Here is a 16,212-nt window from a genome sequence, read left to right as displayed (position 1 = left end):
GGTGCAAGGTGACCCTTGAGAACCTGTCTGCTGCCCTAGAGTACTTCTTGAAAGACGAGCTACATTGTTCGCAATGATTAAATTATTTCGTGAGATACAGGCCTCCAAAGTTTGCCATTTGTCGTTCAAGGAGGCATGTTTGGCAAGTTTTAAAAAAAAAAAATTTAAATAAATATAATTACTATATATTACGAGCAAGCTGTACCCTCTATCAGTGCGCGTTAATGCAACTGTTCACCTCTTCATGCCTTACGATTTTTCCTGACCCCAAATATTTTTTCTGGTCAAAACTAAGTTTGGATTTGTTTATACCAGACACTAGACAATAGCATATAAAAACATCAGTTGATTTAAAAATGTCGACCAGCCAACCTTTGGTCGATCTTATCTGAAATCACCCAGCCGCAGTTTTCTTCCAGAAACCATGCGCAATGTTCCGCTTTGGCGATCATTACACATAGGGCTTCACCCTTAGCATGTGGGTGCACTGCAAAAAAGCAAGACATGCAAAACTGCTTTGCCTACTACGACGCAGTTACCGCTTTACTGCAGTGTGCGGTGACGTGCGCACTCAACGATGCTAGCTATCCAGTCAGAACAGACAACAAGCATGAGAAATATTGTCGAACTTCCGAGTACTTTAAATGTTTGATACAGAAATCAAATCAAATACAAGGTTATTTAAGACGATAATTGAAATTTTCAGAAAATCGCACCAACCTACCGTAACAATTTATGATGTAGAAAACCCGAGACTGTAGTAAAAGCAGGGAGACTTGGTTGAAGAAGACAGGGGAAAAGAACGTCTCAAACTCAGCTATGCGTTTACTTCCTCAATGTCTTGTATATCCACAACCTAACCACCGACCTTGTGACGTCGGTGGTCAGGTTGCGGATATATAAAACATTAAGGAAATAAACGCAGTGGCCGAGTTTGAGGCGTTCTTTTCCCCTGTCTTTCTTCTTCGACCAAGTGTCCCTGCTTTTACCACAGTCTCGGGTTTTCTACATCATGATCAACATCCACCAGCTCGCATGCGCACTCACTGTTTTTTTGTTATATTTTCAGTATTAATAGAGTGAAAATAAGTTCTGGTGCAATGTTGGTGCAAATTCCCTAGATTTTGGAAAAATCTAAGGGATTAGTGAAACGAAGTAGCAGACTTCGTTTCACTAAGACACTTGGCTTCTTTGGGGTTTCCTGCCTGCCTAAAACAACTTCGTGTTCCGTTTAGTGTGCACATGTTTACGGCGGCAACGATGTGCCAGTGGAGTCGGAGAACCCCCCCTTTATGCAAGCGTATTCAGCTCTGTACGACTCGTGCTTATGTTTGGGCTTTTGCTGAAATGATGGGTTGACAGATGATTTTATGTGGTACTTGACAGTCTGTTGCAGATGAAGATGAAGATCTGGTACAGTCTTCTGCACTATGAAAGAACCACTGGGAGCGCATGGCCTAGGCGGCGGTGGGCAGGGGAACTGCACGGGGTTCAGGCAATTCGATTCTGCTTCGAGGGGACGACACTCATTCGTTCAGTTTAGCAGAAGGGCTCCCTTCGTCAGTGCCATGTCGAGACATATTATCACAAAGGCTCGAAACAAGCTCGTAATCTCCATTTTTTTTATCAGCTGTTTTTGGTGTAGAATGTCGAAACAGGCACTACGAAATAAACAAATACTAAAGTTATAACCGAGTCCGATATTCAAAAGATAAAATTCATTAAAGAGAGCATTCATTAGTTAGAAGAATGGCACGGATCTCGTGCTTTAAAATATGAGTCAGCAATTGCTGCATTAGAAAGACATAGCCGTGGCATGAGGCTGATGAACTGCTCTCCGCCTCAAAACCAAAACTGATAAGCGCTTTAGCTAAGCCCCGAGCGAGTCCTATCCTTAAATAGAATGGAATTGCCTGGAGCGCTCACAGCGCCCCCGCTGGTCACCATCTCGGTCACACACTCCCAGTGGGTCTTCTATATTGCAGCAGACTGTACATCTGTTGCTGTACATTCCCGAAAATGACAAAGGTAAAAAAATACAACTAATACTTAATCTTTATCGTGAAATTAGAAGATAATCGTGACACCAGTGCTCTACAGTTCGACATTAACACTATCATCGAGTGGTGTGATTTATGGTCAATGAGCCTTAACGCTAACAAATGTAAGTCTATGCGTGTATCTCGACAATCTTCTGACAATCGTAACTATTTTCTTGATCAGGTTTATATGGAGCCGGTGTTGTCTTATAAATACCTCGGCATGCACATAACATCTGACCTTTCATGGAAGAATCATATTCAGTATGTTTCCTCTAACGCTAACCGCATGTTAGGTTATGTTAAACAAAATTTTTCATTAGCTCCAGTTGCACCAAAGTTGACCCTTTATAAAACATTAATTCGTCCAAGGTTGGAATATGCAGCCTCTGTCTGGGATCCTGGACAAGTCACCCTCATCACTGCATTGGAAGCGATTCAAAACAGATCAGCTCGTTTCATCCTTTCTAACTACCACAACACTGCTAGCAAAACTGCCATGAAAGCTACTCTATCATTGCCGCCTTTAGCCTTGCGTCGTAGCATTTCTCGCCTTTCTTTATTCCATAAGATTTATTTCCACAATTCTATCCTGCGCGACAAATTAATATCCTGTCCTTTTTACGTTTCTTCTCGCAACGATCACAATCACAAGGTTGGTATTCCAATTTCTAACACAACAACATTTCATTCATCGTTTGTCCCTCGTACATCACGAGAATGGAACCACCTTCCCGGGACAATTGCCACCATCACGGACTCTGACCTTTTCAAAACTGCAATTACTAATCTTTTATTTGTTGAGTGTGTTTAACTTATTTCTAGGCTTGTTTTCCTTTTCTGTGTTTTTCTTTGCTTTCCCCCTCTGTAATGCCTCTGGCCTTGAGGAAAAATTAAATAAATAAATAAATAAAATCTCTTTGCTCCTGTTAAAAATGTTTACCGTAAAAGACATGGAAGCGCCCGCCCCACTTTAACTGAAAACTGGGTTAATCTAGACATGGGCGCTTGTCTGGTCAAATCTGTAATAACCAAGATGACGGCCAATGAAGAGATTTGAGGGCAGGGTGAACGGAATCAGAGAAAGCACATTTATTTTCACGTGACATCCCCATCATCGCCGCTGGTGGTCTTGTGGCCACCACAACAGGCTGAATATTCTTGGGCGATTCCAGTGCTTAGAGAGCGTGGGCGTTTAACATATAATTTGCAGAATTCACAAATATGGAAAATGTTAATAGTGGGCACTTGTACGAAGTGGGCGCTTCGTACAAGTGCCCACTACGGTAAAGCACAAAATCACTAGAATTAGAAGAGGTATAGTCTCAATATTAGAGTGACTATAATCATTAGATTCAGTGTTTTTCCTTGATGCTAAGCAACGCAGGGCCACACGGGTCAGGCAAACGCGAGGTTATGCAATGCTGCCTTTCTTTCAAATTTACGAAGTATGGTTTTGTCAAAGCACCGTACATTTGCATTCCAGCATCTATAAGGTGACTGAAATAACCAGGCTCTATCTAAAATGGGCCGTAAAAATCGGTGCCTGCACGTAGCAATTTAAACTTTTCGTCAAAGCTGTATTTCACAGTTTGGTTCCTTCTTGTAAAATAACGAAGTGTAGTTCCCTTTCTGTAGGAAATAGGGCCAAAAACTCGCCAGGGTCAACGGCAGACGGCGACGCAGACGAGTCGAGTGGCGGGGTGCATTTGGCGCACCTATCGATAGATGGCAACAGAGCAGCGTCGGAAGGCGCAGCCGACCAGCGAAAGAAAGCAGATGACACGCAGATGAAATCCGTCGGCAGCAAGAATGGCGTCGTAACTTTGTAACTTCAAATTTTGCTTTTATTGGCCGCATTTATTTTTAAACCAAAGGGTACACTTCAAAAAGGTAATGTTTATTTTAGTAGATCACGGTCTCGTCGCAAGCAGGCTCGATAGGGCTATAGCACCATCTATCAATGTATGTGCCAAACATGCCCCGCCGCTCGACTCAGACGTCTGCGTCACCGTCCACCAATGACCCTGGCAGGTATTTTGGCACTATTTTTCACAGCCAGGGAGCTATGTTTTCTAATTTTACAAGAAAAAACCGACCCATGAAATACACCTTTGACGAAAAATTTAGTTTGCTACGTGCAGGCACCGATTTTTACAGCCCATTTTAGATCAAGCCTCGTTACTTCAGTCATCCTATTCGCGACTCCAGCAAAACGGCCGCCACCAAGAGGGAAAACCGGGAACCAGCCGGACCAGGTCGCTCCGCGCCTCTGGTGGCTTTCGCGGACATGTGTTGTCGGCACGGTGGCTAACAATGTAATTTGACGAAGGTCCAAGAATTTCTTAAGTTTGCCTGAGTGTTCATTAGTGTGGTGAAGACTCAGTAGATTGTTTCCTTCCACCACCTGCTTGAAATTCGTTTGCTCTCCAACACACGGTCACGTGCTTTCGATTTCCTGGATGGGGAGGAATTACGGAAAAGCATTTTCATTTCTTGTCTGTCTCGAATCACATTCGAAGTGACGACTAGTTGGTAACTGATAAGTGGTTTCTTTATACGGATGTAGAACAGTGAAATGAGGACGACAGACGAGGTGTTTCACTGGAAGGAACACCAATGTGGCAGTCAAGTGAATGGGAAGGTTCGATAGCTGCTTTCCTTGAGTTTGGTTTGTTCGATTAGCTTCAAGTTTGAGCCACCCACGCCGGTTGGTGCGTTGGCTATTCATCTTGGCTGCTTGTTGCCAAAAAAGCCTCTGGAACACTGAAGGAGTTGGGCTGATTTCGCAATTATTTAATTCAAGAAAACCTGCTCGCTGCATATGATTAATGAAGGAAATTATCTGCTTTAAAAAGGTGAGGGACGCGTCTCGCAAAGTTAGAAGCCGTCACGGCACTATGATCTATCGCGCCTCCAATATTTATATTATAGCCCCGTCGAAGCCAGCAGCAATACACGTCCACTTTGCTCAGGTTGTCTGGCTACAAAAATACTCAATTTCTTCATTCAGGATTCGAAGTCAAGTTTAATGCAGAGAGGTTCTGCGTGAATCTCCGGTGAAGACTCTCTTCAGTTTGTCCGGATTCGTCTCCGTGCTACCGGCTAGAACCATTTGGCTAAGTTTAAGTAGTAGCTCTTTTTGCGTTACATTAGGGGAACAACTGCGTCGAGTTAGTTGAACAAGAAAGGATTTATATACAATATCTACATGATGGTTCCGTTTGCTTTTGGAGCGCCGTAGCTGTCATCGTCCCTTCTTTTTCGTCGTATATCTCCTTTTTTTCTTCTTCTATAGACGATAATTTTCAACAAACTCCCCTTGAAATGAGCGGATTCTCATTCTTGCAATTCCAGCGGGTATAATAACTGTATCGGACGGCGGAGCTCTCCCCCACCGGGCAGCACAATCCTGCATGCTCGAACCTTGCCGTCCTTTCCTGGGAAAGTCTCTTGAACTCTGCAGAATTTCCACATCTGCCGTGGGAGTCGGTCGTCTTTGAGAAGGACGATGTCATCGGTTTGTAAACCACTTGAACTGTTGGGTTTGGTGATGTGAGCTGACCTCAGTTCTAGCAAATATTCAGATCTCCATCTTCTCCAAAATTGCTCTATGATAGTGCATCGATATTTCCAACGTCGCGCTAAGTGTCCAGAACTTGCTTCATCTTTTGCTGGTAAGTGATGTGGGGGAAGGGTGGTCAGTTTACGTCCCAATAAAAAGTGTGCTGGAGATAGAGCCTCTGGTTTTTTAGGGTTGTTATAAATGCATGTCACTGGACGGGAGTTGACTACAGCTTCTACCTCAGTGAGGACCGTGGCCAGTTCTTCGAAATTCAAACTACTACGGCCCAGAACCTTGCGTAGTGAGACTTTGACCGACCTCACTAGTCTCTCCCAAAAACCGCCCCACCATGCGGCTCTTTCTACAATTGTTTTCCACCTAATCCTGTGATTTGCAAAGTAGGTCTGCGCTTTCTCTCCTTGTATTGCTTCTCTGCACAGTACCTGGGCTCCTTCCAAATCATCGGCGCCAGTTACCAGGTCGTCAACATACATGTGCTGTTTTAAAGTATTCGAGGTATCGGGAAATTCTTCGTTCATCAAGTCGAAATGGTGTCTCAACGTTGCTGCCAGGAGAAACGGACTTGATGTTGCCCCAAATGGAACTCTGGTCATTCTCCATGTTGTTATAGGCGGAAGGTGATGTCCTTACTGCGGAGTAGTTTCGTACCATAAAGAACGTAAGGCATCTCTGTCTTGCTCCGCCAACATCACCTGTAAAAAAGCCTTCTCGATGTCTGCTATTACGACGACATTGTGAGTATGAAACTCGATCAGCAGGTCTATTAATTCAGGATTTAAGTTCGTTCCACTGGATAAGGTGTCATTCAGTGAAAGTTCCCCTGCAGCGCTGGAGGACGCGTCGAACACCACCCGCAATTTTGTTGTCAGTCGTTCCTGTCGCACAACCGCTTGGTGTGGCATGTAATATACAGGATTTCCGCTTTTTTCATTACTTTGAACCTTTTCTGCAAACCCATTGCCAAAATATTCCCGCATTGCTGTGTCGTAGTCTCTCATGAACGCTTTGTTTTTCATGAGGCGTCCAGTCAGTGATCGGAGTCTTCGTTCTGCGTTCTCTTCGTTGTCTTTGAGCATCTCAACTTTATCATTCCAAGGGAGAAAAACTTGGTATCGTCCGTCTTCATATTTTACGCTCTTTTTAAAGTCTTCAAATTGAGCAATTTCGTTGGTTGACGTTTCTTGTTCCTTAATTCCGATATGCTCCAGTTCCCAGAACGATCGCAATTGTGTTGATATCTCAGTTGCGTCAGCTGTCGTAACCTTCATCACTCCAGTAATTGATGAGTAGATAGCAGTAGATGATCTTGAGGACATGGGCCCTTGTAGAGTTCAACCGAGGATGGTGCCGACGGCCATCAATCCTGTTTTCAGGCGTCTCACGCTTCCACTTACCACGTCCCAATAGTGGTCGGCTCCGATTAGTAGGCTGATTCCGTTTTCACATTCGTCGTTGTTGAGAGACGTATCAGCAAGCAGCATGTCTTCTGGTATGTCCAGCGTGACGTCTGGTGGTGTGTGAATGATGACAGCACATATCTGTGGGACTTCTAGGGCTTCAATTCGTACGTCCTTTCTGTTGTATTGGTTGCGCAGCCATAGCTCTACTCTTCGACACTTTCTTGAAGATGTTGCAGCGCCTTCTCCAAAGGTGAAGATCGTTAGGTCCTCTTCTCCTAAAACGTTCAGGTGAAGTTTCTCTGAGATGTCTCGTCTCACAAAGGTGCGTTGGCTTCCGCCATCAATGAGAAGCCGGACAAGCACACGGTTTTGTTCACCTTCTGCCCATGCTTTTGCCGTTTGTAGAAGGACTTGGCACGGCCCTCTGTTTTTGCTATTCGTTGCCTTTAGAGAGGACTGCAGCACTCTTTCGTTAGGGGCTTCCTCCTTACTTGCACTAGAATTTTCGTGCGGACCCTTGTTTCCTAGCACGTTGTAGCTTGGATAGCACATTGCCATGGCATGCCTTTTAGAACATTGTGCGCACTTTAGCCACCTTGCGCTTCTGCAATCCCTTGCACGGTGGTTTTGCTTCGTGCATCGAAAGCATCGATTGTTCCTTTTCAGCATTTCTTTTTTCTCTTCCAATGGCATTGGTATAGAACAGTTGGCAGCTAGGTGGTCATAGGATCCACAGAACAAGCATTGTTTCTCTTCTTTCTGAGTTCCTGTCGCAAACACAGCTGCCGAAGGTGGGTATTGTGTCTGTCGGTCTCTTCCTCCAGGAGTGGCTCTATCCAAATTGGAAGTTGGTTTTCTTTGATTTCTATGCTGAGTCCGCTCTCGGCTTTCAATTTCCGTTTTCAGGAAGTCCAAGAATCGTTTTAGCTCGTTGCCTTCGTTTGTTGATACTGCTGTTGTCTTTCGATGATATTCCAGTTCGAGATCTGATGGCACGGCTTTTCGCAGAACTGTTAGGAGGATTGTTCCGTATGTGGTTGAACATACACCAAGTGCCTCAAGACTACGAACTCCAGACTCAACTTCGTCGTATAATAACCTGAGCTTCTCGACGTCCTGAGAGTTGCTTATTGTTCTTACAGCCAGCAACCGTGCAAGATGTTCTTCTATGATGAGTTCTTTTTTCCCGAATCTTGCTTTCAGAATGTCCAGTGCAACTGCGCAATTTTCAGATGTTAGTTGAAAACCGTCAATTGCCGCAGCAGCTTTGCTTGTAAGGTAGCTCTTCAAGTATTTAAACTTGTCAATTGCCGAGAGAGACACATTTTTGTGGATCGTAGCGTCAAACTGGTCCCAGAAGCCTTGCCATGACCGAATATCTCCAGAAAATTTGGCGATTTCTAATTTCGGAAGCTTCGCTGTTGCGTGTGTCCGACTTGCATAGAGCTGTTGTTCCGATCTACCAACTTGTGTCGAGGTCTCCGACGTTCTGTTGATCATTCGCTCTTGCTCTCTGAGACTCTGAAGGATCTTTGTTTTCGTTGCGCTAATTCTTTCTGTGTAGCCTTCAGCGGTTTCAATCTCCTGTTCGAGCGTGTTGTCAGTGATGGCTCTCTCAATCTGGTCGTTAATTTCCTTCAGTGCAGCCTCTGATTGTTAAGATGTTAAGTTTTTCTTCCAGCTCACCGATGGGCTTTGGTTCCATGGATAGAAGAGTGACGGTTTCGGTTATAATTCTGGTAGCCGATGACCGAACCACTGCTCTTCTTCTTTTGAGTTGATCGATGGCTGCTGGCGTTAGAGGATCCATTTCCGTTGCGGTAAGTACCTTAGACGATCGTTAGACCTTACGATGGATGTTCAAAGTCTTTTCTTGTTTGACCTTGGCTCAGCTATTCCCGGGTTTAGGCACCATGATTTTGCGTTACATTAGGGGAACAACTGCGTCGAGTTAGTTGAACAAGAAAGGATTTATATACAATATTTACATGATGGTTCCGTTTGCTTTTGGAGCGCCGTAGCTGTCATCGTCCCTTCTTTTTCGTCGTATATCTCCTTTTTTTCTTCTTCTATAGACGATAATTTTCAACAGCTCTCTGTCTGCCAAATATACTTTTATTCAGCACTTCACATAATATCTAGTCAACTAAGCTCCTATTTCAACCCAAAGGATATACTAATATCGCTTTAGTGCGACATAGCACTTAATATAATACACAACCCGCTCGTCAAAATCACTTGTAGATTGCTACTAAAACCTGAATTGAAATACGAGTATCAGCTGCTTAGTGGGGCGCCAGCGGGTTAACATGCTCCTTGGCTCAAGAAGCGATTGCTTAATTTTCGTAATTTTCCTGAAGCCTGTGTTGTTGACCGAGCAGACGACTGGAGCTGTTTCTTAAACGCGGATACGCAGAAAAGCTCGATTTCGCGGACAGATAAGTCGCATGGTCGAGGCATGCGAGTTAGCTGAAAATTACTCTTGGTGGAACAATTCTGTACTCATCGCCGCTTTCCTTAGCTGATCAAAACTGATTAGAGTCTATCACCGTCTCTCCGGAGCACATAGTTTCGGTGTTGAACGAAACCTCCAAAACGAAAGTTTGACATGAAAAGAACAAAAATACCAGGAAAACAAAACTATGCTCTGCAAGTTTATGTGCACCGGCTACACTTACCCGTCTCAGTTCAAATACCTATGAAATTGGGCATTAAACAAAAGAAAATCTGTTAAATTGAATGCACCACCCGTTCAGGCGGCCCGGCCGAGCCGACGCTACCTGGACCCAGCCGCCATGTTTGTTTGGTGGTGGCGCCCCCTATAGGTCGGTGGAGTCGCGAATACATTTATAGGCCTATGTACAATAGCCCGTTACAGTTCTGAACATACCTCAACAATGTGTCATGCATCAAATATATCTGTTCATAAGACTGAAAACTGAGCATTGAATTAATTTATACCAACTAGCACATCAACATATTAACCCCTTAAAGGGACACTGACACCCCCCAAAATTTTTTTTTAATTTTTTGCCAGGCGCTTCATTATGGTGTCGGAGGACTACCCAATTAATATTTTGCAACAGAGTAGCGTATTTTTTTAATAAAACCAAAAGACGCAACTGCTCGAAACCGAAACCGAAACCCGACGGAGGTCGGAGAAGTGGAGAGAAGAGAGTGAGTGGCGGAAGTCACGTGGCTACACCCGACCGTGTTTTTTTTTTTGTTTTTTTCTCCTTCCCGGTAGCAGACGACATGCGGCGTATGGGAACTGCTCGCCGTGGGATTCTTTTGCAGTTATGTATGTTCCGCTCGTTGTTCTCTACTCCAAGATGAGTTGTTTTGTACATTGAGGAGTTGGAGATGAGTAGTGAGTGCCCGTGGTGAATTTTGATCGGCTCCGAAAAGAATACACCCAAGATGTTGCGTGAAGAGCTGGCTCACATGTCCCGCGTCCGAAACAGAAGTGGCATTGTGCGACAGAGTTTCCGAAAGATCAACGGGATCGGGACCAATGGCTGGCTGCAATTCCTGTAGACCATTTACGGGCACCTCGGAAAGCGGACGCTACCTGATTTATATGCTCCTTGCATTTTGTGGAAAGTGATTGATTACATTGAGTTCGCAGGTGTCAAAAAGGATATCCCATACCATCTAATTCAGCGACGTGTCGTCCACAGCATTTGTCTTTTTTTTTTTTTTTGTTTCTTCAGTAATAATTGTAAAAAAAAAAAAAAGAAATGTAAACATCAGAAAATATTTAGGAAAAAAAAAAATAAAAAAGAAGTTTCACGGGGGATCGAACCCGGCTCTACCGGGTGTGAAAGGGACGTCTTTCCCACTGAGCTACTGGGGCATATCGAAAGTGGGGTATTTTTTTCCTTAGTAATAATTTAGCCGATAAACTGCAAGTTGGAAAGTTTGCTGCCGAGTTTCCTCTAGCAAAAGCACTCCCGGGTCGAAGTCGGGATGCACCACGCATTGGCGACATTCTCACCTAGTAAAGAAATCGTACGCGTGCATATTCCACTCGAAGTAGACACGTCGCGCTTGACGTTTGCGCGAGCGATGTCTTCAGCCACAAGAAGGGAGCGACGGCTCGGCGACGTCTTCGTGCAAATCGGTTTGGTGGTCGGGCGTGTCGTACGGGATGAATACCAATTCTTTTGATCAGTCCCAAATTTCTCTTTTAAAAGTAGACAGAATTCGCCGGTACCGCGAACGACAGATCTGAAATAGAGGTCCCACGCCCGTCGTCCGCTGCCATCGCCGTCCCTGCGAGTCCCACGATACGCGAAACGACGCACGCACAGAATGCTTCCGGTTGTCTGTGGAACTTTTTTTTCAATCAACGTATTTGCAGCTTTTTAGAAGCCACAAAAAATGGGTTTTATATTTTTTTCTATTTTTAATATTGAGTGTGTGCTTTCAGTGACCCACGACTTTGATTAAATTTGGTGGTCGCATCGATACCTTAGAAAACGGCCCGTGACCGCGGAAAAGAGAGTGAGCGAGACTCGAACCGGCCAGTTCTTGATCGGCGGTTTTCGGGCGGAAAGAAACCGAATTTCGAGCCGCAAATTCTGTTCTGGGTAGTTGAGCTCTCATATGTCACGTACAACTAAAAACCTCGGCGAGCATAAATACCCTGTCAGTGTCCCTTTAAGTGCCTTGGACAAGCTGCGCTCGTTGGCCATTTTTGGGCTAAAAATGCCATGGACGAGCTCGGCTCGTCCAGCGGTTTCTTCGGTAGCCTTCAACTCCACGGACGAGCAAGGCTCGTCCGTGTAGTTTTGCGGCGCTGATCGTAGATGGCAGCACTCATATTAGTTGGCAAATATTTTTTTCACCTCCGCTGATTTTTTCGTAATAAACTTTTGAAATGATATGTGTAATACTAGAGAAATAAGTCAAAATAAAAAAAAAATATGGCACTTTTAGGGAAAAAAATGTGGCACTTAAGGGGTTAATAAAATATTTTCTACCTGTCTTGGGTACATAAAAACGAAAATAAGAACGACCTCAGTCCAGTGGAAAAATGAAAACAATTTGTCACTCGTGTTCCAATCAGGGGCGGATTTAGAGGGGGGGTCCGGATGTCCTGACCCCCCCCTTGATTTCTGCTTGTGTAAATTTTAAGGCGTAAAACGAAGGAGAGGGGGAGGGGGTCCCTAAACATATGGTACACTGACCGACACCTGACCGCCCCCCCTCAGGAAATTCCTGCATCCGCCCCTGGTTCCGATAATAGACACAAAGGCAACCCTCCAGCTTTGCAGCACTCTTCTCCGAAGGCAACAAGGCGTCATTTCTGCCGCTCTTTGGTTGTGTCTTACGTGCAGAGATATACTTGGCGTTTTGCTGCCCTGGCAGTCTTGCCTACGATAGCTAGGGTGACCAGACGTCCCGTTTTGGCCGGGACAGTCCCGTTTTTGAGGTCCGTTTTGGCCGTCCCGTCTTTTTGTGCAAATAAGGAATCATGTCCCGTTTTTGCAGGAGCGCATAATTTCGAAATTGGCACAAAGCGAGTTGAAGCAAGCGGAAACTATGCCAACATGTTACAAGTATATTTCACAAAAAAAAATGTGGGTACGTTAAAATATTTACCCAGTAAAATTGAGAGAACTGTTCTTGCTTACAAACACGTTTCTTTGTCAAGACTCGTGAATAGAAATATTTTTTTTTTTAGTTAACGTTCTGCATGCGTCACGTACGTATGTTAACGCTTTGAAATAGCAGTTCTTGCATTAAATTCCCTCCCTCCCTCCCTCCGGGCTGGGATGTCCCGTTTTCTACCTTGAGGAATATGGTCACCCTAACGATAGCAAAACTGCCAGAACGATTTTTGCAACAAATTTTGGCTGTGCCCAAGTAACAAGTCAGGGGCACAGTCTCAACACCTAAAAGAGCTGGTGGTTAACCTGGTATGTCAGGGACCAGTGTCCACCAGCGTGGTCATGACGGCACCGACGTTTCTCATGTGCAACAGACGTCACCTTGGTGACATAGGCATGAACCACGCTGAGTGTTCCTTGTATAGCGTTTCACATATTGCACCAAACAGTGTGCTTCTGGTGGCACGCAACTGATATAGTACACTATGCATAGCATTCTCCTAATAGTATGCTTTCTTGCCAGACAGTTCCCAAAGCTTCCCCATTTCATTCAAACAGCACAGAGGTAACCAGGCTGATTCGTGATCCTTATATTCACGACAAAAGGTCTTACAGCGAGGGCAAGCTTGTAACCGAACGAGAACGAGGCCTACGGCATGCGGAAGATAACGTCTTCGAATCTCACCGCTATGGGACGGCCATCAGACGTGAACTTGTTGTACAGGGAACCTCGGCCCCGCTCCCTGTAGTCCCGTGCCATGTTCTCGTACACAGCGCGTTCATCAGCCGTCATATTCTGAAACGAAGAATGAGTGCAGCATTCTGTCACGCTATTCCGTCTGTCTACTACTAGCTGCTCGTCGACCACGAGGAAACTTCACTTCGCGCTGTAAGCTTCGCAATACACTGTCGCACAAAAAAAAAAAAAAAAAACGGTTGGCTGAGACGACTTGAGTGTGCGCTCGGTTTCCTTGTCCGTTCGGACAACTTAAGTTTCATGGTGCCAGCAGCGTACCCCACGAGATGACGATGGCAGGGTGCCGTCTTGGAGGTGTCCCAGAACAAATGTCCCAGGACAAATGTCACGTTACGAAAACGTGACGGAGGAGCGAGCAACGCTTACCTCCCACACGAGGCCCGCCTCGACGCGAGCGTCTTCCATCGAGCACGGTTTGTTTTCTTGCTTGAGTGTGTTCTGAATTTCTCTCATGAGAAAGAAGAAGGGCCCTTTCTTCTTCGGTGCCATCGCGAGAGAATGTCAGAGACTGCGAAAGCAAACAGCCTAACAGTACAGAGAATGACAGACAGCGACGGCTGAGGACAGAGGTGACAGAGGTTTATCCACTAAAAAACACCGGACACCACACCAACCACACACCGGCGACTAGAGACAACTTCGGCGCGCACTTTATTGGATGAAATTTGGTGACGTCACGACCAATAGGAGCACGGAAACAGACGCGGTCTCCTCAACGCCCGGAGAAACATCGGAAACATCGTGCCTGACGAACCGTCGTCGAACGAAAGGTGAGTGGTTTGAGTTTTCCTGTGATGTGATCTCTATGTGTGTTCGTTCCACGCGTCCGAGCTGTTTCTTCGTTTCAGATCTATTTGGCGCCGCTGCCTACATTGTTTGAGCCTGCGTTCACAATAAAAAACAACCATCGCAGAAAGCTGAAAGCCCGCCGAAGAACGGCTGACTTGCGAGCTAAACCTATTTCAACAAAACCATTTGATCCGACAGAATAATGTGCTTCATCTTACATTTCATGTTAACAAAGAACTGCGCTGTCTGTCTTCGTCCCTGCATGTTTTATTCTTTCGTGTTTTTCAAATCTTTACCAACCCGCGTCCAATCGAATGCCCCGATCACAACAAATAGTTGGTCGTGCTCCGATGGCCCTTATCATCAGCCGGTAAGGCAGTTACGTTTTTCGTTTCTATATTTTGACCCAAGTAACGTCATATTCTCAAACTGTGAAATTCTATCACCACCTCTAGTTTCACATTCTGGTGCACCGTGCACTTGCAGCTTCCTGCACCCCTGCGAGGTTTCCTGCGATCGTACCCTGTATATGATGGATTTCTCGCCGCACGCGAGTGCTCTCGAAGGCGTGCTATACACTCTGTAACATAGGTTGTGTGCAGAAAAGGCACAGGCCCGAGCGCAAAAGCGCCCTTTTTGCACGAGCAGCCGTGCAAAACGAACATTCTGCGGAGCTACGCCCTCGCACCCGTGCCTCGGCTGCACACAACTTATTAATAACCGAGCCGTTCTCGTTTTTGTTTTGCATATTACTGTGAAAGAAGTGTCATGGTTGTTTTCTTCTCGAACAAAACTCACACGCTAGACAAAAGCAAACAGATAGGAGTCTGCACATTCACACCCTTTTATCCTTGTGCGACAGGTTATAGCTGGTCGCGATTCAACACCGTTTCTTTTGAAGCTGATGGTCACCACAAGGCGTGAAAGAGGTGACTTGCAGCTTTGCCAAGGCAGCAGCAAGACACTACAAGCCTTCGCATTAACTGGCTAGCCAGTGCCGCTCTGTTCTGAACAGCACTGCGTGCCATGCAGAGGGTTTGTGCAAGCTCGCTGGGTGGCGACGCTAGCCACGGTAAGTGCATCCTATGCAGCTTTCTTTTAGAGATATATGTGGCTTGCAGGCCATGTCGTGCATGTGCCACCCGAGGGACAGCAGTGCCAGTGACAAGGCTGTGCTGATGGTAATCACCACTGCACTGTGTTTTCATTCAATAACTACTGAAAAGGAACCAAGTACTTCCGAGAGATTCTCGGTTGTGCTTTGATGAACTCCAGCTCGCTTATGAACAGGTGGATGGCACAGCTGGCTTTTCCTAATAGACTTGATGTCTGTGTTAACAATGCAACGAGACTTCTTTTTAGTTTGGGGCGTTATTTCTGCTGCGGATGACTAGCGTTGCAATAGAGAAATATGCAAAATAGTGTAATGCTTGCATTAGTTACCTAAATTAATGGCGGGAATAACTGACCTACATTTCCACCGACTGCATTTCTCAGAGGAATAGCCTGGACTAGATAGCTCGCTGTACTACGTCCTTCCTCCTTAGCCTGTACAACTCGGCGTCTTCCCCTGATTGTCTTATGTTGCTGCTTCTGTGTTTGCCTAGGCACTCGGTTGAAATAGTGAAAGCTGTCTGCATCGCACATAACTGCCATGAAAGCCAGTGTGGATGTAGCTGGGGTAGCCCCCAATATGGCTTCTCTAGCTCGACACAAGTAATGTTCCTACCACTGTCGTGTATGATGCCAATCCAAGATTGAAATATACTTGTGCTTTTCATTGCCGTGACGTCACGCAGGCACATAGCCAGGATTTTGTTTTGGGGGCGGGAGGCGGCAGCGGCGGAGCGGGCCGGGCCGGGCTCCATGAACCCCCTCTAGTTACGTGCTTGTGTCACAGGATGACGGGCTCACGGTTCGAGCGGCTGTGTAGAAATGAACTATGCCGAGCATTTGTTTCGTGCTGCTGGGTGGGATTTGGGGCGACCTTCCAAAGCATTCTTTTGACACCATGAAACTGTTTGTG

At 45.5% G+C, this 16,212-nt stretch overlaps 1 protein-coding gene across 1 annotated transcript in view; it reads right to left on the bottom strand.

Moving 5' to 3' along the window:
* LOC8023227 (protein maelstrom homolog) overlaps positions 1–14,026 on the bottom strand; it is an 88,421-nt gene extending 74,395 nt beyond the window's left edge. The window contains exons 1-2 of the mRNA XM_040208282.2: positions 13,764–14,026; positions 13,326–13,436 (exon numbers count right to left, since the gene is read on the bottom strand). Coding sequence (XP_040064216.1) covers positions 13,326–13,436; positions 13,764–13,886 — 234 coding nt within the window. The 5' untranslated portion in view covers positions 13,887–14,026. The remainder of the gene's footprint in view (positions 1–13,325; positions 13,437–13,763) is intronic.
* Between the last annotated feature and the right edge of the window lie 2,186 nt (positions 14,027–16,212).

Source organism: Ixodes scapularis, unplaced genomic scaffold (assembly GCF_016920785.2).
Source record: "Ixodes scapularis isolate PalLabHiFi unplaced genomic scaffold, ASM1692078v2 PGA_scaffold0__279_contigs__length_252992795, whole genome shotgun sequence".
NCBI lineage: Eukaryota > Metazoa > Arthropoda > Arachnida > Ixodida > Ixodidae > Ixodes > Ixodes scapularis.
The sequence above is the reverse complement of the archived record's forward strand: the minus strand, read 5'-3'. Positions and strand labels throughout refer to the sequence as shown.